Here is a 23,809-nt window from a genome sequence, read left to right as displayed (position 1 = left end):
TTCATTAAGTGAACCGAGTCATATATAGAGGATACTACTGTACTTTGTCATCCAGCGTGTCAAACACGTCGCTCCTCTTGGAAAAACAATCCCATAGAAAGGCCTGTGAAATACTTGCCAACCAGTATCTAAACAGGTGGCAGGAAACTTTTTGATTTTCTGAGATGGATTTAGGCACTCTGTAAGTTAGATAACGAAGGAAAACTATCATCTCAAGTGGACATTCTGCCAGCAGTTCCCTGGACATGACCCCTCCTAGCTGCAGACAAACAGAGGAAATACAGCCTGTCCTGCAAATGAGCAGGGAAAGTTAGGAGTTTTCCAATGAACTACAAGTCCTTCCCGCCCCCTCCCCAGCAGTGAAAACAGGGCAGGAAGTTAAATAATAATTGCTTTGACTTTGTGTTATCTTCCAAAAGGTGAGAGTGGAAGGTTGTTAATCATTAAGCCATTAAAAATTTTATGTTGGTTGTAATCAGATACATTTATTTTTTAAAAACATTTTCTATTTATTGGTAACCCTAGAATATTAGTAGAAAAATGCACCATATAATCATAATGCCAGATGATGGAAAAACAGCTGTTATTCAAAGGAATGGTATTCTCTATTACTTTTGTCATTATTTACTCTTTAAAAACAAACAAAAACCCCAACAAACTACACACCTTTACTGCATTCCAGACCTTTAAGAATGTAAAATCTATAACCTGGGATTCTCAGAAGCAGTAGTACCAGTCAAATATTATAAGAAGTGCTTATTTGAGGTGCTTTAAATTAAAACAGGAAAGAAATCAATATTTTAGCAAATCTAAATTTACAAGTTTAGAACTGATGATGTGTCTGTCTTTAGTGGTCTGGGTTAAAGTGATATTGCACCAATTAAGCAGAGTAAATCAAGACACCTCAAAAAAGGTGATATAGTAAGAAAATGTCAATTTAATCATTTACTTTAGCAGGCAAGCAATTTGTAAACATTCAGTAGCGGCAGCATCCAAGTTACAAACAATTTAAAAAGAAACCAAGATTAGTGATTATAATTTTTGCTTCCCTTTCCCCCAAAAGAAAAAAAGAAAAGATTTGGAAATGAATGACTTAAAACACTACAAACATCGAACATTCAGTTATGTCTTCTATCAGCCTTCTATGCATCCTCTCTGTGTTTTATTTTTAAAGATGTGTCTACTCCTAAAACGCATTATGTTGCAATAACTTGTACGTGAGCACTTGCAATCTAGGAAGCTGTTCCGGCACATGAGCGCGCACGGATTATCTCAGTTTAAATCCCATTTGCAAAGGGAACATTTATGTCTTGATTCAATGCTTCTTTGACTTCGAGTGGCAGGGTGTCAAAAAGGTGATCTTCCACAACAAGCCCGCTTTTCTTGAGCAGGCGACACTGGCCCAGCTGGGCTGGCAGGCGGTCCAAGCAGTTGCCCTTGAGCTCCAGCTGGGTAAGCTGGGAGAGCTGACCAATTTTGTCTGGGAGGGAGGAGATGCAGTTTTGCCCCAGATTCAAAGTCCTCAACTTAATGCATTTAAACAATTGTTTTGGCAGAATGTCTACTTTGTTCCCAGTGATATGCAAATGCTGCAGGTTCTGAAGCAATCCTATTTCTATTGGAATCATTGAAATGTTGTTGTAGCTGACGTCTAAGCATCTGAGTTTCTGTAAACTAAACACTGCCACTGGTAAGGATTCGAGCTTGTTGTTGGAGAAATAAAGTGACTCCAAGTTTTTGACGTGGGTAATGGAGGGAGGAATGGTAACAATTTTATTATGCCATAATTTTAAACAAGTGAGTCGTTTTAAATGCTGGAAACTAATGATTTCTTCAATTGTGCGTATGTTGTTTGATTTCAAATCCAGTTCCTGTAAGTTGGAGAGGCTGAAAATTGCGTGTGGAATTCTCTCTAGCTCACAGTTCTGGAGTTCGAGCTCGGCGACATTCATCATTTTCTTAAGGCTGTTCAGTACCAAGAGTTTAGTGCCGTCATTATGAATGACTAACTTTGTCAGATGTGGAGCCACATCTGTAATGTTGGAGGGGACTTTGGTCAAATTGCTCTTCACGTGGAGAATCTTAAGGTGCCGCAGCTCTCGGAGAGATTCAAGTCCTATCATCTTATTGTTTTCAGAGTTCAAATTGCCTATCAAGTACAGCTCTCGAAGGTTTTTGAGCAAATAGACCCAGGCAGGAATTTCAGCCACATCGGTGAACTTCACGTGAAGGCATCTCAAGTGGTCTCGGAGGAAGCTAAAAGCAGTCTGTTCGACTTTCGCAGGGCAGTGGCAGAGGTGAAGCTCTTGGAGATTAGTCATCTGAGAAATCTTAGCAGGAATTTTAGCTTCTGGAATCAGTTCAAGTTTCAGCACATCCAGGTCGGTGAGGTCAAAGACAGCATCGGGCACACCCGACAGCATGAACAGATGCAGTTCCTGCTTGTCCTGGGTGTTGCGGGACACGTGCTGCCTGAGTTTTTCAAATGTCCACTCATGGTTCAAACTAATTTCCCTAAGTTTATTTTCACTGACTTCTGACAAAAACACACCAAAACGCTTGGAATATAGCTGGTCGTACTGGTCTACCATGTGTAGCAGGAACGCAAAATCGTTTTTGACATCTGGAATGTCACTGAAACTGCTCTCTTCTCTGACCTTTTCAAAAGAATATTCCTTCAAAGGTATCCTGAATAACCAGAAGAGAGTGTAGAGGCAGATAAAACCGTATACACAAATGATGGATATGTAACTGATGAGCAGCTTTTTCAGCATGTAAGCCATGTTGTGGGTGCACTCAAACACCTCATAACCGGTCAGGTGCTCAACTTTCGGCTTGCAGACATGTTCAAAGCTGATTGCGTTGACGAAGTTTGCAGTATAGCAGAGAATAAAAATGAACTTGGCAGTTTTGACAACTGTTTGGACCACATAGAGTTTGTAGATTAAGTCACTGTCTTCCACGTGGGCACGGAACTTCCTCACTTTCTCAAACAGGGCTTTGGCCTGTTCTCCGTCCTTTTTATCCAGGATGGTCATGCTGGGGACTTCGACCACGGGCTTCTCAGCTGAAAATTTGAAGCCACTTTTGTTGATCATCGGGGTACTGGCGCTGGGGCTCCCTTCATCACTGCTGGTAGACACATGCTTTGGTAGAGTCTGGGCACCTGTTATTCTCTGCTTGTTTTCCTCCGAGTCTTCACATGCTGTCTCAGACAACGCTTTCGTAGTCCAAGGAGATTCGAAGCACTTTCCTAATATTGAAACAAAATGTTCTACTTTTGAGCATGTTTTGGGATATTTGAACCAAAAGTTGCTACTGACCATAAGAATAATAGTATGTATAAGAGCAAGGTATGGAAAGTACTTAGAATACCACGGAAGGGCCAGATGGTAACACATCTGATTAATAAATACATATTGCTGAAAATCCAAGTTTGTTTTTCGGCCTGTGGGATCCTTCTTCTCTTTCTTTGCCTCCTGATTTGGAACTGTGGAATCTGGGTGAGGATATGTGGCTCTGAGAGGTATGTCAGGTGTCACAGCAGATGTGTCAAAGGAAATGTCATTTGTCGCCTGCCCACGTTGATCTTGGTCAGTGGCTGCTTCCATCTTCGGGATGTTGGTGGTAACGTCGGCATTTCCTGGTGGTGTGTGTGCCTTTGAATTGACAGGAGATGGCAACACCGGCAAGCAGACCACCTGATCTTTGGTAAGTTGCATGGTCCCTGCGAAGATGGCTACCATCAGCATAATGACAGCCAGGTAATCCATAAACACGTCCCACCATGGCTTCAGGATCCGGTAAGTTGGCTGGATGTCATTAAGTGAAGCAACTTCCGCAAGGGTAAACATTCCTAGAAAACAAGCAAACAAAAGACATGATTATAGAGATGGAAGTGAAAGCATTAAACGTTTAGAAAAAACCTTTACTTGCTCCAAACTAATTTCTCATCCTTTTATCCAAGACAGGGATGGTAGAAAATAAACTGGCTAAACGGAATATCACTGAGAAAAATGGTGGTTTCTTGTGGTAGCTTTTTTTCCTCCTAGCCTAAGAGGAGGAAAAACAAAAGGGTGGGAAATAGACTACCTTCAAGGTAAGAAATAATGACAGTCTCCACAAGGTCTATTGTGGTTAGAGTAGAAAGCCGGGAGTAGCTTTTTTTAGGAGACAGAATCGGAAGACCTGTGACTTACAGGACCCTAAAGAGGGATATGAGAACAGGGCAGTATCTGCTGTACACCGGACTGGTTTCAGGTTGAGACGGAGGTTTTGAGGTGGAGGGGTGGGATGACTTCTATTTTGCACAAGCCCAAAACTGAAGAGCCTGTGTATACCATCAAACTCTGCACAGCCCGTGTGCCAGCCCCAGACCTACCACTTACAAATGGTGTGACTCTCCAAGCCTGGTATTTCTCATCTGTAGCATGGGGGCGATGACCGCTAAGGGTTGCTGGAAAGCTTAAATTAAGACATGATTGTAAAGCTCTTAGCACGACGTCTGGCCACAGGTATTTGTTAGGTCTTTATGTTAGCTCTCACCGCCGTGGTGGAAATGCCCCACAGATGGTTGAAATTAAGGGTCTGGAGCGTAAGAGGAGTCTTAGTCTACATACTTGGCATTTACCAATACACGCAGCTCACACTCTGGCCCTCGATGCAGTGCTGATGGAAAACATGGAATGAGAAGAAGGCCGAAGACACAGGTGGGCACGGAACGATCAGTGTTGGCAGTAAGTTAAGACTAATGAGACCTCTGATCCCTGCCGAAGCTGATGACCCCAGCAGCAATGAAGAGAACCCCGGTGGCAGGACACTCAAAATTGTGGGCACCATTCACTAACAGCTGGTGGCTTTACTGCCCTGAAACTAGTTGTAACACAGCACGAGAACAGTCATTCGGAAAGTAACCAAGAAAAGCACAACGCCTACAGCAGCACGTAAAGGGAATGGGCTTCTGCCACCATGGACGGGAACAAACGTAATCTTCCTGAATGAGGAAATTTCAGCTTCTTGAAAAGCAACAGTACTACATTCTGCTCTCTCAGGAGGTTCTCAGGTTCCAATAATCATACATAAAATGATTGATAAAACTAGCAAAAAGTGAAAAGATAAAAAGCAAGGATGTACCTAAGGTTCTGGGAAAGTACTTTTTAAATGAAGGCCGGAAGATAGGTTTCTATCTCCGCATGCGACAGTCGCCCTGAGTGCCGTGTTGGAAAAGATTGTGGGCCTGACTCTGGCTTCAGTGGGAAGCAGTGTTGTGACTGACTACCAGTGTCCCTGCTGGAATGAGAAAATGAAGAGCGGTGGCCTGAGCACTTTTATTCTGCTTGTCCTCTGGGCTAGGTTACGGCTCCCAAAGCAGGGACCATGTCTTACTTTTTCGGAAACTCTGTACAGAGCAGGTGCGCAGTATTTCTTAATAAAAGACAACAAATACCTACTTCATTGTAAGAGCAATTCTCATATGGTGGTTTTTTTTAAAAAAGTAAAATATCTTTCACGTAACCAGGTAAGTACAAGCCCAAGAAGTCCAATCACATCTAAACTACTGAGTCGTACTTGTATTTTGTGAAAATTGCTAGAAATCCCATTTCCAGACTTCAGAGCTTATGTATGAAATGCCTGGCACCCAGTCTTTGTAAAAAATTACTAAGGGAGTGAGAAGAAGAAAAAGTAGATAATATCCCCGCAGGAATCGTGTGTGTGTGTGTGTGTGGGGGGGGAGCGGGGTGGCTCGGGAATTCAAGCAGGAAGCAAGGCTGTTGGAATGCACGGTGGGCCAAACTGAATGAGAACCACCTGCCATGTGAGCTCTTCAGTCCCCTTCTAGAAGCACAAAACACAGCACCCAGCCAGAGGCTGGAGTGGCTCCTGCTTCATGTACAAAAACTGGAGAATATACCTCACACAGGTTTACTCCTGGCAAAAAAAACTTTGTATGGTCACACCAGGGACCACAACTTTAAAGGTCCATCAACATGGGTGACAGAAAAAAGGTTTTTTTTTTGTTTTTTTTTTTTTGCACGTTACACTTCTAATAGGATTTTTCTTCACTCTTCAAACAGCTGTATTGGGCTTAAAGAAGCCAGGGTGTTTGGCTTGGAGGATTGAGGGAGCAGGAAATTTTGAACGTTACTGTACTCAGAATGTTGGTTAGCTGTCTTTTAAGCCTTGATTATTACAACTGCTCTCTCTGCCTCCAGTCTTGATCTCCTTCAATCCATCCTCCACCCCGCTGCCGGTCCTTTGGTGAAAATCTCTCTCCTCTCCACTCTGTGCTCTAGGTGGATTATTTCTTCCAGTTTATCCAACGAGCCATTCTTCCTTGTGCTCAGCTCCTCCTACATATGGTTTCCTCTACCTGAAATACTCCCTCCCCACACTCCACCACAAGGCTCCCGGGTGTCTGTCACACTTCCCATGATGCCCTCCCTGACCCCCTGTCTGGGAGAGGCACTTCTCTGATGTGCTCTCATTGGACCTGTACCTCCACCCTTCACAGCCCTAATCATACTGTGGTAGAACCAACTGTGGACTCGGCTGATTCCTCACTAGATTAAAAATTCAATGAGGACAGGGACCATCTTCCTTACTGCTAAGGAGCAATGCCTAACACAGTCAATGAAAGAGTGTATGCATTACTGACGGTCATCTTCAGCAGTAGCATCAAAATTTCTCAAGAACATTTATTAACTGTCTCCATATGGGATAGGGCAGAAGAGCATTTCCTTAAACTTAATTGCCACTGCAAAGCAACTTGGGCCAATGCAAGAATAAAAACTCCAAGCTAGGCCTCAGCATACAAATAAATAGCTCGAGGACCCCACAGCGAAAGAGCTGTGGGATCCTTGTCATCAATGGTATTTTGCAGCTGTCCAAAGCTTTAATGGTGGTTTCCAAGCACTTTCTACTCTGGACAGGCTTTGTTTCCAGCACAGTGAGGGAGAGGCAGACCACCTTCTCGGAGGAGGGAGAGGTAAAAGGAGGGAGCAGAGAACAACATTTGAGCACTGTAACTTCACACCAAAGCCCCCAACAGCTGCCAGCTCAACCCCCACATCCTGCAAAGGTGACAATGGCCAAACACCAGAGACCAGCTTGGGAAGGCTGCAGCCTCAGATGGACTCCTGTCCTCTAGCACGCTGTCACCTCTGCAACTCCCCTCCCTGGGCTGTGTGCCCTGCCATTTCCTCCAGCTCAAAGCCTTTGTTTCTTTCTGTAGAACTCTGACTTTTTCTTCAAGTTCTAGCTCAAGTACCACCTCCTTCTCCAAGTTCCTATCATATTGTCTGATAATAAACTTGTTTCCAGTGTTGGACTCTTCAATGAGATCTTGAGCTACTCTTGGGCCGAGACTATGTCTTGTTTTGTATATACCATGCCCTACTCTCTCCTGAAAAACAGAGAAGGCATATAGCGATGGTGATGATGATGGTAGTAGTAGTAGTACTAGTAATAATAATAATAATAATAATAATAATAATAATGATAATAGCAGCTACCATTTGTCATCTTCCTTCCATATACCAACCACTGGAAAAGGACCTTTACATCTGATAGGACCCCCTGATTTTGTATGGAGTGCATTCCTGAAAAAAAGGAATGTATTACAGTTTAGAGTTTCAGGTTTTGGGGGCTGTGGAAATGGTTCTATTTCCAAAATGCCACACGATTATTATAAAATCCACCAGAATTCCTAAAATTAAAAGAACAGATAATACCAAGTGCTGGTAAGGCGGAGGGGCAAGCAGAACTCTGAAACACTGCTGGTGGGAGTGTGAATCGGTGTAAACATAATGGGAAACTTTTGGGTCAGTATCTACTAAAACTGAACACATGTATATGCTGTGACCCAGCAATTCCACTGCTAAGAATATCCATGACAAGTACATATACTCATCAAAAGACGTGGGCAAGAACATTCACCGCAGCACTATTTGCCACGGCCCTATACTGGACGCTATGTAAAGGCTCATCAACCGGAGGATGGGAAAACGGAATGTGAAACACTCACTACACGGAGTGCCGGGCAGCAATGAGAATGGATGATCTGGTTACATGGGTGTGTTCGGTTTGTAAGATGTGATCTGTACACTTAGGCTGTGTGCCTTTTTGGCATGTATGCCTTAACTCCAACAAAACGTTTCAAAGAGAAACAGCAAAAGTAGCTGCAGCAGGAACAGCTGCCCCAGGAACGTGCTCTGACACCAGACTGAGGCTTTGCCTCGCCCCCATCCCAAGGCACACCCGGGCTGGCTGGGGTCACAGGTCAGGGAAGCCTCCACTTGCTGTCTATCTCCTCGGCCTGAGAGAAGAGGCCTGCTGTCCCTGGAGTACGAGAGACTGAAGCTGTCACAGAAAGTGGGGCATAGAGGCATGCACACACAGTGCACAAAAGCTCTGCTGGTAACAGTTGAATGTATTCAGATGAAACCCAAGTGGAACACTGCCTAAATTCCATCTAACCTTCACATTACTCACAGCTACCAAAGGGTTATTATTTTCCCTTGACAGGTGAAGAAATTGGCTTGCAGAAGTTCACTTATGGCAGTCAAATAATTGGTGGTGGAGCCCGGACTTAAAATCTCCTCTAAGGCCAAATGACATGTTCTTTCTACCAGGTTACATTGCGTCTCTTCTCTACTTCTCATGTTTGCAGTGCTTCAGGTTTTCAAATCACTTTTCTATAAAATATCAACTGATTCTCACAATAACTGAGTGACTAGTAACTAGGCATTACTATTACCCAACAGTAATATGAGGAAACCTGAGGCACGAACAGCTTAAATGACTTCCCTGAGTTAATTATGAGAGAGCTAACAGAATCTTTCATCTCCAAATCTATCACACAGTCATGTGATGGCTGTGCTCTTGGCTCAGCATTGACTGTTGAAGGTGGGACCTTCTCACTGTTGTCCTTAACTCTGATGGTACAAAGCAATAAAGTTATGTAACCATCACCTTCCCCAGGGCAACCTTTCATGACACTCACTCAGAATTCAAGAGAACCATGAGCCGGGTGCCATGGTGGGAACATAGAAATGATGTAACCCAGACTTTGCCCTCAAGAAGCCCCAGTCTAATGAGGATGACAAGCAGTTAAGGGTGCTATTCAGCACAGGAAGGAAGGTTGCTCTGACCTGGTTCATACAAAGCACAGGGAGGCACAAGATAGGGCGAACCCCCGCGTGCATTTGATAACTGGCAAGGTTTCAGAGAGAGATGGTTTTTGAACTGAGACCGGAAGAAGGGGGACTACCCACGGGTGGCTGGGAGGGTTAAGGAATTTTGGCAGAAAAAATAGCAAGTGCCAAGGCAGAGAGACAGGAAAGAAATTGTGTGTTATAGGAACTATGCATAAATCTAATACTACACCATTATATTAATGTCGTATGTCCTCATACAGACACCACATTTTATGGGTACATCAAGAGATGGAAACAGAGGCACAGATGATTCATCTGCAGTCTTAAGGAAGTGCCTAGGTCCTCAGGCAGGAAACCAGTACTTTTCTGCAATGTCAGTCGCTAACAGGCTCTTAAGGCAAACATGAGACTTCAATGAATGTCTGTCATGCCACCTGACCAGTCGAAAACTGGGTAAAAACTTCCTACCTCCCAGGGAATGTTTACTATCTGCTGAATTAAAGATGCAGCAGTACTTTGAAAATAAAACCTGCTTTTGTCATCATGTGTGTATACAAAGTATATTAAATATATATCCATATAAGATAGTATATTAAGTACATTATGATCCTCAAGTGACTTTCTAACATGAAAGTCAAAGAGAAAGAAGATCAATATTTAGCTTTCCAAAATCTGTTTCTTGAAGTTAAATCTCTTTAGTGAATCAGGACTTAGAATGACTGTAAATGGTTACCAGGGTATCTTTTTATTTACTTTTTTAACGTGAGGGAGGTACACTTAGTAAGTACTAGCTGCAGCTACTCTCTGGGTTCTCCTTTATAATATGTCTGTTACAGAGAACGCGAAGAAGTGCATTATGAGGAAGTGGATTTCACACTCCAAGGCTTCTGTCTACGGCACATAGGGAAACCAGCCTAAGAGTCCTGTAGGCAAGCATTTTCCACTCAAGTCGAGGATGCTTTTTGTACTAGAAGTGAAAAGGAAAAGTTATTGGACTTTGGTTGGACAAAGATGAATAAGAATATCAGAGACTAAATTCAAATCCTTTTATGATATATAATTATGTTTTATATAAAAGTATGGCCATTAATAATGGACTAAATCAATATCCAACAGCCAAGTTCAAAATAAGAAGCTATGATGGTTGGACAACCCTCTGAATGTACTAAAAAAACCAATGAACTGTATAGTTTTATGGTATATGAGTTGTATCTCAATAAAGCTGTTAGTATTTAAAAGCTAGACTTCAATCTTTATTTTACTGCTTAAACTGCATGTTCAAGAGAAATAGGATAGTGAAAGTAGATAGGGCCATAGCCTAATTGCAGCTATTCATGCTAGACTATCTGCTAAGTTCAAATGTTTTGAAATTATTGCTGTGTTGTTATGATTACACTGAACTGGTTCTGGAGAAAAAATTTAACACTCTACTTCTCCTCACTGAGTGTGCTCGCCTCATCTATAAATCTGGACAGTAATACCTTCTTTGCAGGGTTGTGTACTGAAAACACCCAGTTCAGGCTCCGACAAAAAGTAATTCCCCCAAGATGTTTGCTGAATTCTGAATGCAGGAAAAGAATCTTTGAGTAAAGCAAACCATCTAAATTAATCTTTAACTGCTGGTGACTGGGCTAATTTCTTGAATTTTGAACTAGCATGTAGCACCGTCTTCATGGAAGTAATCATGGAATAAACGTTTGACAATGAAACTTTTGTTCAATTTTGTTAATTCTTTAAATAATATTTCAATTAAAATTACTTTTATTAGGAGGTGGCCACTCTTTCTAGAAAGAGCAGAACTTTGATGCCAAAGAGAGCTAGCTGGATTCAAATTTTCTGTTTGTTCACACTTATTAGCAGTGTAAAGTGGGAACTTAGTGTCCATTGGAAAACATTAATGAGTTTATGATTAATATGCAGCAAAATTCTAGCATCAGAGCACAAAAATATGATCACTTAATTTAAAACTTTAAGGAATAAGTCCCACCTGCACTAGGAGATTATCTTCAAAACCCCTATTAAAAAAGAAAGTCAAAAATGGCTTTGAAGTGTTATTTAATGAAGAGATTTTAGTGTATAAAGCAAATAGCTTGATAATCAATCTAATACATAAATTTTCCAATAGGTATGGGTTCCCTACTTAATCAAATGCCAATTTTAATTTTCTTTCAATTGTATTCTGTGAAAAATCAATCAGCCTTTTTGGCCAAACTGAGCAAATGAGAGAAGACCCAAGAGACTGGTGAGGATCGAATTTTCAAATCCTTCACTGAATAAATCAAAGGAGAAACCAATTCATCAAAAGGCAACTAACTTTTGCCCCATAAAACCCTTCCCCATAAATAACCCTTTCTCAACATACAATGAACACATAAGCACATACACACCCACCATATTCAATTCAGACACCAGTGATTCACCTGGTTAAAAAAATGAATGCTTCAGATCCCAAATGAGAAAGAATGTTCAGCTTTTCCCCAAAGAGCTCTGTATTACTGGTATTATATAAGCATTAGCAGTTATGATTATTATAATTATGCAAGGTATTCTATAGCTGATATTCCGTATACAAATGAAACAATTCACTAGGTGTTACTCCCTTATAAAAGGTTATGATAAAAAATTATACTTTAAAATAGTTTTCTTCTGATATTACTTTGGTTTAGATACCTCAAAAATAACTGAGAGTAAGTGTTTAGGGAAAAACACCCCAGATTTTATAAACACTTCTTATTTAAAATCTACAAAATCAGATTTTGCATTGGGCAACATGCTCCCATTCTGCTAATCTTCAAAAGATTTCTTATAAATCCATTCAACACCTGAAAGTAAAGGACTACAGAAAATTCAGAACTTGTAAAATATAAAAATAGCTTTACACAAAGCATAGTTCAGCATTTGTATTTCACACCTATTTGGAGTTTCTCCCTGGAGTACTTACTGCTAATCATGGAGAAAACTTACTTAAGGCTAAGGGATATATTTTAGTAGATCTAAGGCAAAATAGCTTAGGAATGAACACAAATGTGTTAATACACTATTGTGAATTTTCTTGCTTTTTCTTCTCAATTGTAAAAAAGCGAAGGCCCGTATTTCAGAGCTAGAAAAGGAGACCTTCCTCAGGGAATGACACAAAGGAGCCGCCGGTCAGTGCCTTCCACGCTGTGTTCCACACAACACCAGAGTCACCTGTGGGAGTTACACTAGTGTTCCCTAGCCATGAGTTCTGGCCAACAGAATTTCACAAGGGCTGCGGCACCTACACACCTCAGTTAGTGTGCCCACGACTAGAAACTTCATTTCATTCAACAAGTATTTACTGAGCATCCTTTATCTGCCAGATACAGGCTTGAAGGATAAAACAAAGGGAATAATAATAATAAAAGATCGTAGCTCTCCTTACTGAGAAAGCAGCCTAGAGGAAACATGGAGAAGGAGATAATGGCAATGGTGCGACCGCCTGTAGAAAAGATAGCCGCAGCTACCCGGCCTTAACAAAGGCTCCAGAGAAAGTCATCCCAAGCCCAAAAGGGAGGCGTTTGGATAGCGCTTTAAAGTCCTAACTTCTCCCCGTTTTCAAGGCAGCAGTGGGAATTCTAAGAGGAGCTCTGCATTTCTTCTAAATTCCTACTTCTTCCCATCTGTAAGGGAAACATCTTTGACCAAAACTGACAGTTTTCCTTTTAAGTTTTCTTATCTTTACTACTGTTTTCTCTAGAGTATGACCGGCAGGAGTCTGAAACTGGGCTAAGGGAAGCGAACCAGGATGGAGACCCCTGACATCCTCGCTCACTTTCCGAGGTCCTGGGAAGTCTGGCCACCCTCTCTCCCAAATTTCTTTGGGACAGAAACCCACGGACATCGGCTCTGCAATACGGACCGCTGAGAGCCTCCCAGTCCTTTCCTGGTTTGTAGAGACTGCTCGGAAGCACCTGAGCACCTTGTCCTGGCGCTCATCTTCCTAACCTTCAGGAAACTTCTCAAAGTCAGTCAGAAGATACTCAGATATGGATACAATATCCCTTGGAGAGGTAGCGTATAAAGTTAAAAGTCTACTTGGGAGCTTATTAGGAACTGTCGGCCAAGGGACAAAAAATGAATACAGAGTCAGACAATGGCTGCTCCTGACCCTTGCTGAACTGAGTTCCATCTGTCTGTCTCCCTTTCTCCCTCCGCCTGGGTCTAAATTCCTAACCTAAAGGGAAAAGTTTCTTCATCTGCATGTCCCAGGACAAGCACTTAATAAAGGTCTGTAGTAGAATAAATCATGCAGACCCATAAGAGCATTTTAGAAGAGGGCTTGGAAGGAACTGAATGTGTGAGCCAAATATCAATTTGCCACTACCAATTACAGTGGCATATGTCATTATTAATTATGCCAAAGTTAAATGATCGGCTCTGACAGGCATTCTTCAATGTCCAGACAGACAATTCTATACAATTTTTTAAAATAGGTTATTCTGAAAGTAACTCATCTTGATGAGTTACCTGCATGCGGTTTGGCTCATAAACATTCTACCAAAAAGCAAAAAGACAAAGGTAAGCTTGGGCACACCCTCACCAGAGGATAAGACCGAGATCTGACCGGCACCATTTCGGCACGCAGCCAGGCGATATAACAGGCCAGGGAGGAAGGAGCTCCAGAGAGGCAGGCTCCCAGAGACAGCGAAGCCGCCAGAGCCTCAGGCCTTCCTTCTCTTGGTCCTCACGGAGTTTCCTGCCCTTTCGCACAGGCAATGGATGCAGAAGTTCTGGAGTCGATAAACACTTAACTCAGAATACCATATCAAGTGTTGGGCAAGTGCCCAGAACCTCGTAAGTGCTCAATAAAAGTTAGCTGCTGTTATTATCCATTGTGTTGAGTAAGCTGTTTTATACACAAGAACCCGATAAGAACTCTTCTTGACCACTCGGTGCTAAGACAAGTTTGGCTTTCGTGATGTACCGCTATAAAGAATCATGGAATTCAGATGTTCTGCATTTACTTTTGGCTTCCAAGAAATTCAGCTAAATATTTTAAAGACATTATGAATGCTAACCCTTAACCCGAGTCTTCATTTAAGTCATTCACTTATCCCTCCCCATCCATAAAATATATACCGTATGCTCAGTGTTAACACAATGCAAATTACTGGGGAAAACCCGATGAGCAAACTGAGACACAGTACCCTTCTTACAGAGTGTACAGAATAGGAGACAGAAATGGTCATTGACTGAGTATGTAAAATGGTTAACTGAGAAGAGCCGCCAAGAAGAGGAACAGGCAGAGGCAGAGTCATGGTGGTGGAAGAAGATTCAGCTGCAGGCCCCCTCCCTTTCAAAGGCCTCTTTCAAGGCCCTGCACCGACTTTCGATCTAACTTTGTGTTCCTTTTCTTGATCATGGTATCTCCCCTGCCAGGTAAGTATTGTGTGTTCCTTTTCTTAAAGAGAGCTCTCCAATTTCAGACTCCAGAAAACCCAGACTTTCCCCTGCTGGCATGGCAATTTGAAGACGGGTAATAGGGATTTTCTTTCAGTCAGCTAGATCAGGGAAGAAGCCACGACTTGACTTAAGTGAGGGGTGAAGAATGCAAGGCTAGGCAGGACTAGAATGTCCAAAGGCTGGGGGTGGGGGGAGAGGGGGAGAAAGGGAGAGAAAAAGAGAGAGCGCGCGAGAGTGCGAGCGCCTGTGTGAGGGGCTGAAAAGGCTCAGGGAGTGAGAGGAGCGTGTGGTGGGAGACGACACAGGGTCCTCTAAGCCAAGTGAGAGTCTCTGATGTCTTCGAACTAAGGGCAGTAGGAAGCCACGGATGCATTTTCAGCTGAGATGGGAGATGGCTACAAATCAGTTTGTGTCTTAAAAAATCACTTTGGGCCCAGTGTGAGAGGTTAATGAGGGAAGATGTGCGATTAGGAAAACAGCTATTGCATTACTCTGGGCAAAGGGTGGAGGTAAAGGTAAGGCTGTGAGTGGTGAAGAAGGGAGTGAGTAAAATGGATGTATTTATGAACTAATAGGCCAAAGAAATAACTACAGGGCTTAATGGCCTGTGTGGGGAGAGTGAAGAAGAGAAAGATGTCAAAGATGACGTTCAGATTTCTTTTAATTCTCCACTTCATCGTTCCATACATGCTTTTATATCCATTTACATGGTTTTATTGAAGTTAAATCTTTTTCATAAGCCCTTCACATACTTTTTTCCTCACACATTTCCCTGAATCACTTCTTATTCTTTTTTTAAAAATCCCTTTTAAAAGTAGACAAATTGTATCTATTAGCCCTCATATGCTTGGGTAGGAAATCTGTAAGCTTAGACAGTTTGAAAAACATTACTTAGTGTTATCAACATACAGGTGGTCAACAGCTGTCTCTTCAGAATACTTCTGGGGTGCAGCACACTTCTGAAACCCCAAACAGGTCTGTCTTCATGTATTGCTCTGTACAATGGTATTAACAATATAATTAAAAGGAAATGAGGAGATAACACCATAAGAATTCTACAAAGTCCATGATATTCATGCCAATAAAATCTGGTTTCTAGAATAAACTAAAATACAAACTAGTAGAACAAAAACAAAAAAACCTTCACTGTACCGTTTAGAGGAGATAGGGAAACACAGTATAGTCTCATTCTTTTCTATGCTTTCTTGTGGTCAATATTAAAATGAACTTACATTTTCTAAGTAAATAATAGCCAAGCAAGGGGGTAGCAAAGATATAAGGGGTAATTGTATGAGAACAAAACCAAATACTTTAAACGTGTGCAGAGATAATCAGGAAATGGCATGATTTATGCACAAATAACCTAGAGTCTCTTTAACTGAGCTAATAATCTAAAATACAGAATTTTAATTCGCAACAAGTATGTAACATGATAAGAACATGACTTAAGGAGTTAGCCTGTCTGTGTTTTCATCCCTTCTCCACCTCTTACCGATTTATCTGTAAAATGGGAATACAAAAAATGTCTCGTATCACTAGCTGTGGAAAGTTGGGCCTTTATTTTCCTCATCAACGAAACGGAGGTAAATAAAACACCGTTGTCACAAGACGCACACATCACCCAGAATACTGTTGGGCACACAGCAGGCACGCTCATTCGATGTCCCCATCCCAGCCACTACCCAAATCGATTTGAGATGTGGCAGCAACAGAAATTAAAAAGGACCACAAAAGCTTTGAGGGGAAACAAAAAATAATGAAGAAGAGAGAATCCAGAAAACCAGCATAAGGGGGGATTTGAAAAGAATAAAGGTATAAATCAGTCAATAATGGCAGAGATTAAGGACAATCAAAGCTCTTAAAAATCATTAATGACCTCTGACAATGTAATCTCTAATACAGTGGAATTCATTATGGGCATTAGGAACCGTCTGGTGGTAACGAAAAATTCCCCCAAAGGGCTAGCCTTTTAAAGGAATACAAACAAAAGCCTTATTTTAGAATTATTGATAAACTTGTAAACTTTGCTAAATATCATTTTTGTCCCATTTCGAAGCATGTGATAAAACAAAGGAATGTTTTATTCATGTTCAACTTAATTAATCTTGTTTCTAAGGACTTAGCAGCTACTTGTGCAGCTCCTGTGAAAATGACAAATGATCTTTAGAAAAGCAGGCTTGATGGGACATTTAACTGAAAAGTCCTTCACTAGCTCAAGTGTGTATGGAATTAATGGTCTTTTTCCTTTCTCCAAATTTTGAAGAACTAGTAGAGTTTTCATAGACAGCCACAGTTATGTTACAATTTACAACATTTCCCTCAGTTATTAAGCATTAGTGGAGTTGTAATATTGAATCACAACTGAGCGGCCTACAGTTTGTAAAGTCCCTAAACCTTTTTGTATTGGGATGGTACATCATACAAACAAGCATAATTTCTAATTCAGTGTGCTGTCACTTATGTTAGAGTTGCTTCTACACAGATTACATGATGATCTTTGACTTTGGAAAATTTTGGATATTTATTTTCTGAAAAGGCGTGACAATTGTTGAATTCTGTGGGGGAAAAAAAAGTCCCAAGATAACATTTGAAAAAATACGTGTTACATACTCAAGCGCCAATGATGGCAATGTATTTATTTAAGAGCCTGCTATTTTAACTGTGGAGATAATTAACAGTGCTTCCCACGTCACGGTCCACAACATGTTTATACAGGCTCTTGGGTAAACTGCAGAGTGAACACAACCAGGCCCATGGCTTTAAGCTCCACCCACTGCAAATTCCAGACTAAAGTATCACATATGGGATATAAACTAAGGTCTAAATCTTCTATGATCTAAGTGATAGAATTTATCCCTCTGACGTATGACAATTTTTTTGGAGTAATTAAATATTATCTTCTTCTCTTTCTCAAGAAAGCCAAAAACAGTAAAAACATCTTTATAACCAAGACAAAATTTGCTCATTTGTGTGATTTTTACATACGACACATCAGAACTATACTTATAACAATGTTTACATTCTTGATGAACCAAAATCTTTGGGTAGAAGATGCTAATGCTAAGAAATAGTAAGCATGAGGTTGGCTGTTCATTCATTGATTTTCTTTCTTTCTTTTTTTAAGGTTTTATTTATTTTTAGACAGAGGGGAAGGGAGGGAGAGGAGAGAAACATCGATGTGTGGTTGCCTCTCACCACCCTCTACTGGGGACCTGGCCTGCAACCCAGCCATATGCTGGGAATCGAACCGGAGACCCTTTGTTTTGCAGTCCGGTGCTCAATCTGCTGAACCACATAAGCCAGGGCCATGGATTTGTTTTCAAACACCATACACTGTGTTAGTTATTGGGGACTTGTGATTGAAGAAAATACATCTTGCCCATCATAGTTTTCACAAAACCTTTGTTGTCACGATGCCGTCAAGCTCATGCCATTTACAGTTTCAACAACTATTTGGCTTAGGTAATGAGATAAGTGCTGAAAATATATACATAGTAGATAGAGCAAGACAGATACAGTCCTTGCCCTCCCAGAACTTAATGATTTTTCCCTGCTTACCTTAAGTGTTCTGGAAAGGATGGAGCACGAACCCCTATTCTACCCAGATTATTTAGGGTAAACTGTTCTAATATTTCCTAGTAAAAAATGACAGCAAAGTGAGTGTAGGAATGCCAAGAACACTAATGACAGCTGAGATAAGCAACATGCAATAAAGGTAAACATATAACTCAACTTCTGAACTGGAAAACTTTTGAGAGAAATAAAATACAGCTGACAGTTAAGGAGATGATTTTATTCAAGCTGTTCCAATAGGGAGAAAAATCGTTAATGAGGGCTGTCTCAAAGACAAGGAAGGGGCCTGGTTTTCAGAGGGGCAGGTAATCAAGGGAGTTATCTTAGAGTCTTGGGGCAGTCTGGAAGGATGGAGATGGGTCTTGTCTCAGAATATTTGAGAGCAAGGTGTACTTTCTGGGTTCCTAGAACACAAAGGGGAGGATTTTCCAAGGGTAGTACTCAGGAAAAGTGCAACACTATCAGGCCAAGATAACAAAGGGGTCATAGGGAACCCCTGAATGGTTTAAACAAGGTAGGAATGAGGGACAATGAGCTCAGTGTTCTTCTAATTTAGAAAGAATTCTATCCAGAATACGGAAGAGGGACTGGAGGCAGGAAATACTGGAGGAAAGAAAATGAATGAGAAAGTGACATTAGTCAAGATGACTTCCAGGTAAATTCAACTTTCCGCTTGAATAGCTAGGATTTTAGGAAAAATGTCTAGCAGTCACTTGAATCTCAAGAGAGAGGGTCTAGGATGGAATGACACGTTTATGCCTAGTCAGGATATGGAAGATGAGATTACCCAGGGAACAGGCGGAAGGAAGGGATTCATCAAAGGAAAGGAAGAAGCAAGGATCAGAGGAGGACAAAGAGAACTGTGTCCTGGAAACCAAAGGAGGCAAACACTTAAAAGAAGAGAGTGGTAAGCGGTATCACAGGCTAGTCCAGGAAGCTGAGAGGTAGAGTAGCTGCAGTTGAGTTACTGAGACTTCAGCCCAGCCCCAAGTGAAGAAGCGGGGCTCACTGTGGGCAGAGATGAGTGGCAACGGCAACTTCACTTCTTGCAACTTGGCTGGGGAGGAGAACAAAGCAACAGGGAGGAGAGGCAGGTTTGAGGGCAGGGAGGTAGAAGCTGGAAACAGCAGGGTGAGAAAGTAGAAGTTTTTCATATGGCTGTCTTTTATTTTGAGCATCAGGTTAACTCATACATAGCAAACACATTTCTACCAGGAGCTCTAACTCAAGTACACGGCATGCTGTTATAACTAAATAAAGGTACCAAGATTAAAGAATTCAATAATTCTACGGAAATTCTTAAACAGAGGTTGGATATATATTGTTTGCTTTTCCCTTCAGTTAAGTTGGTAAATATTAACCTTGCTAACCACCATAGAACTTATCCAGTCGTAAAACTTTAAAGGGTCCTTTTTGGGAAAGTCTAAATTAAAAAAAAAAGGCGGGGTGCCTTGCAAAAATAACTCCACAACCCATATAACTTTGAAAAGAAAACAGAGCACATGGACATAGGAGCGAGTACCTCCGTCTGTGTTCAGGCAATCCAAACAGTGTCAGGCTTTCTCAGCCTCGGAGACTCCCTGCTAGGTCACGCATTAAAGGAACTCAAGTTATGATACATTGAGGGGAAGAAGGTGGGAGAAGAAATATTTATTATTCCTAAGGAGAGTGTTAGTGATCTAAAGCAGCTTAATTTACTTCTCACTTCCCTGGCGTGGTGTGGAAGGGACAAGATGAGTCAGGGAGGAGAGGTGGCATGTGTTGCTGGTGTCTGTAAGTGGTCATCTCAGGGTGGATCTCATCACTCAGCACGGACACTACTGCAAATATACAGGAGGAGACCGGAAAGAAACTGTCTCTTATTGAGTAACCAAGCCTCAAATACTTGAGTTCATTAAGCTGTCACATCCTCCCCGAGCACTGGCATTACTGTTCTCATTTTATCGAGAGAGGACAGAAGTTTAGAAAATACGAGTTTGACCAAGATCATGCAGTTAAAATATTGTAGATCAGGATTCAAACCCAGATCTGACTAACCTACTGAGCCCATACCTGCCCACTTCAGCTTGTTGTAAATTAAAGATTAGCTCAAATTAAATCAAATCATTCCCCCAAATTTTATAAAATATTAGAAGGAACCCTTAGGTGAAGGAGATAAACCTTGGTGTTCAAAGGCTAACTCAGGACACAAGGAGCAAAGTCTAAAAAACTAAATCACAGTTTACAACCTGACTGCCATTTAATGACGGTATTACCTAATGCCTTTATCATCATCTCAGTTTTTAAAAGCACTTGCACCGATTCCAACTACCCTGATCCTTACAAAGGGCAGAGGTCAAAAAAAAAAAAAAAAGAAAAGAAAAAAAAAACAACTATAAATTTCATTTTCTTTTTTAGCCAAGAAGCTGTTGCAACAAGGAAATGGCATAGCTGACATAGAACTGGATAATTCTATACCATCAAGTGCGCTAGAACAGGCGCCTGTGAGTGTTACAGCCTCACAGTTTTAACTATCTTCAGGAGCTGTTCACGACGTCAGACCAAATATTCGGTATAAGCTCTTCTTTGAATTGAAGTTACGGAGATTTCCTTTTTATTCTGAATTTATTGACTATGAACTGTAATTCTTAGAGTAAATAAACCGGCCGGCCAGTTCGTAAGTGCACAGTATGTACTGGTTACCCATTGTGAACAGAGCACCACCACAGCTATGATTTCAGGAACATTAAGGGAGGGGCCAAGGGACTTAAATCAGAGCTAAGATTCTTGCTTAGTGAGGGGATGGGCTACAGTTACTATAACCTCACAATTCTACTTAGCCAAATACATTTCCTTCAGTGATTCTGAAAAGCACCATTGACACTCCCATATACATTCTCTGTCTCTTAAATTAGCAATGAAAATAAAGTGGCATCAGAGAAAATATTTCTATTATTCTTAATTATGGAGCCATTGGTTATACAATCGATCCCATCAAGATGCATCCCAGTCATGCTCACCGCGTGGCTACCTTCCACAATCTATGGCAGGTGAGGAGGCAGTGCGGTGCTGACACCATGCAGGATGCCTCACTAATGACAGTTACACGCAGAAGTAAAACCAGACCTGAACTGCACAAGAGGCACAATTGAGATAGTTATCCCACGGATATAAATTACAGGCCTCCTCTCAGACAGCCATCAATCTCATTTAGAGATTCTTGCCCCGTAAAATCTGCTTTCATTGGTTTTCTTTCTTTTGTTGTTGAAAAACACAGAGTGTGAGCTAGCCCCGGCAGCATCACGGGAATTTCAGACACACACACGCACACATACCCACCCATTTAAAGCCTAAGTGAGTGTATCTACTTTTTAAGGAAATACTAACAAGGATCAGGTTGAGGGTATTTTCCACTGGTTTAAAAATAAGGCATTCTACCCTTGAAATAAATAAATCTCTGAATTATAGAAACAGGAAGCAGCAGCTGGATTTATCATCTTTCATTTCCTCTGAGAGTAGCAGTAAGGAACTCCCCATTGAGACGAAAGCAATGGCGGGGTTAGCCCCCTCCTGCCTGGACCCCATGACCCCAGTGCGAGTGCTAACTGTGACATTGCTGGCTGGCCCCTTCAAAATAAAATCGCTCGCTTTATCTTATAAAGCTTTCCGTGCCCAGACCCTGCATTGTGAGTAAATGAAAAAATCTGACTAAAATTTAAACACACACACACAATCGCCCTGCTGTTAGAAAAGCCAAGCTCTCGGCTTTCCTGCAGGTCTCTCTCCTGGCTCACTCCCGGAGGCCTCAGGAGGATGATGCCACACCCCGAGGGACTTGGCAGCCTCATTCTGGTGGCTGTGTTGCAACAAGGGAAGAGATTAGGCTTCTTTTAGGCGCTGTGGTTGTAACTGAAGCACTTCATCTTTCGCAGCTTCAGTTCTCTCATCTGTGAAATGGCAAGGAGACCGTCTATTTCACAGGGGTGTAATGAACAGTGAGATGCTGAACGTGAAAATACTTTGTATATCACACACCAATAATAACGGACTAGAGTAACAGCAATAAATGTCCTTGTGGAAGGCATTACACCAGTGCCAAAGCTTTCACAGACGTTATCATTTCGTTTGATCCTCATATTGATGCAGTAGGATAAGGTGGTGATAGTGGTGCCATCACCACCATCCTCATCTTCAACGTGACTATTAATATAACTTTATAAATGCGCTAGTCTGGAGGAACGTAGTATGAAAATGGTGCCCGAAGACCTTAGCAAGATTCCAAATCATTTGGAAACATCTCTGGCAGCACGTGAGTGAGAAGTACCAGACTGGGAGTTGGAAAATCTGTTCACAAATTCAGGCCTGCTAATCCAGGCAAGTCCCGTAACCTCTCCAGGCAGTACGATTCATCCATTGGTCATCAGGCGGGTGGGAGACAAAAATAAAGCAGACCTGGTTCCAGCTCTAAGAGCTCACTTGGAGGCAAGGGTGGGGGATGGAAAGAAGTGACATATAAACAGATTAATTACAAAAAAAAAAAGTATTTACTTAAAATATAGAGTATGAACAAAGTGCCGTGGGATCACAGAGCAGGAAATGACTAACTTCTCATTTGTAAACTGGGGGGAAAAAAAGGAAATTAGAATACATTTTACCAACATTCCTTTAGAGGCTGAAACTCAGAGAAAACTAGGCTTAGAGAGACTGTCAGCAAGGTCAGTGCATGTAACTCCTTTCACACACCTGTTCGTAGCCAGTACATCACTTAAAATAATTTAGATATCTTAAGTGCTAGAAAATTGTACTTTAGAAACGGAAAAATGAAAGATTTTTAAATTATTACTCAAATACAAATCATATGTGTAAGTCTATGGAGGTTTCTGGAAGCTGGGTGTACACTTAGCCCTATGTATAGTAATCGCGAGAACAGATCCCGGAGACAGATTGTCTCGGTTCGACTCCTGACTCTACCAGTTACTAGCTGTGCTACTATGCAAGTTTCTCAATCTCTCTGTGAAATGGAGATGGTGATGGTGGTAGTAGCAGTAATAGTTGCAGCAATAGTAACAATAATAATGCCACCACCTACCTCATAGGGTTTTTGTGAAGATTAAATGATACAAGCACTTAGACCAGTTCTTAAGACAAAATAAAGGCTGATTTTGTGACTTGTGAAAGCGTAATAATTGGAATATTTGGATTTTCTTTTTTAAGCATATTTTATTGATTATGCTATTATAGTTGTCCCAGTTTCCCCCCTTTGCTCCTCTCTACCCTGTACCCCTCTTCCCCCTACCAATCCTCCCTTAGTTCATATCCATGGGTTGTGCATACTAAGTTCTTTGGCTTCCCATTTCCTATACTATTCTTAACCTTCCCCTGTCTATTTTGTACCTACCAATTATGCTTTTTAATCCCTGCACCTTTCCCCCCATTCTCTCTCTACCTGCTCCCAGCTGATAACCCTCCAAATGACCTCTGTACCTACGATTCTGTTCCTGTTTTAGTTATTTGCTTAGGTTTTTCTTTTTAATGTTCAGTTGTTGATAGTTGTGAATTTGTTGCCATTTTAATGTTCATAGTTTTGATCTTTTTCTTAAATAAGTCCCTTTAACATTTACTGTAATAATGGCTTAGTGGTGATGAACTCCTTTAGCTTTAGCTTATCTGGGAAGCAC

At 41.4% G+C, this 23,809-nt stretch overlaps 1 protein-coding gene across 10 annotated transcripts in view; it reads right to left on the bottom strand.

The window, feature by feature from the left end:
• Positions 1-917: 917 nt before the first annotated feature.
• Positions 918-23,809, bottom strand: part of LRRC8D (leucine rich repeat containing 8 VRAC subunit D) — a 108,596-nt gene continuing 85,704 nt past the window's right edge. For 9 of the 10 annotated variants that reach the window (XM_053920020.1, XM_053920023.1, XM_053920018.1 and 6 more), the window contains one exon: positions 918-3,856. In XM_053920020.1, coding sequence (XP_053775995.1) covers positions 1,278-3,854 — 2,577 coding nt within the window. In that variant the 5' untranslated portion in view covers positions 3,855-3,856 and the 3' untranslated portion in view covers positions 918-1,277. Of the gene's footprint in view, positions 3,857-13,716; positions 13,741-23,809 lie in introns of those variants that run through there. The other variant, XM_045199629.3, reaches the window with a different exon arrangement.

The sequence above is a fragment of the Desmodus rotundus genome, chromosome 3 (assembly GCF_022682495.2).
Source record: "Desmodus rotundus isolate HL8 chromosome 3, HLdesRot8A.1, whole genome shotgun sequence".
Classification (NCBI taxonomy): domain Eukaryota; kingdom Metazoa; phylum Chordata; class Mammalia; order Chiroptera; family Phyllostomidae; genus Desmodus; species Desmodus rotundus.
Note: the sequence above shows the minus strand (reverse complement) of the source record. Positions and strands in the feature narration are given on the sequence as shown.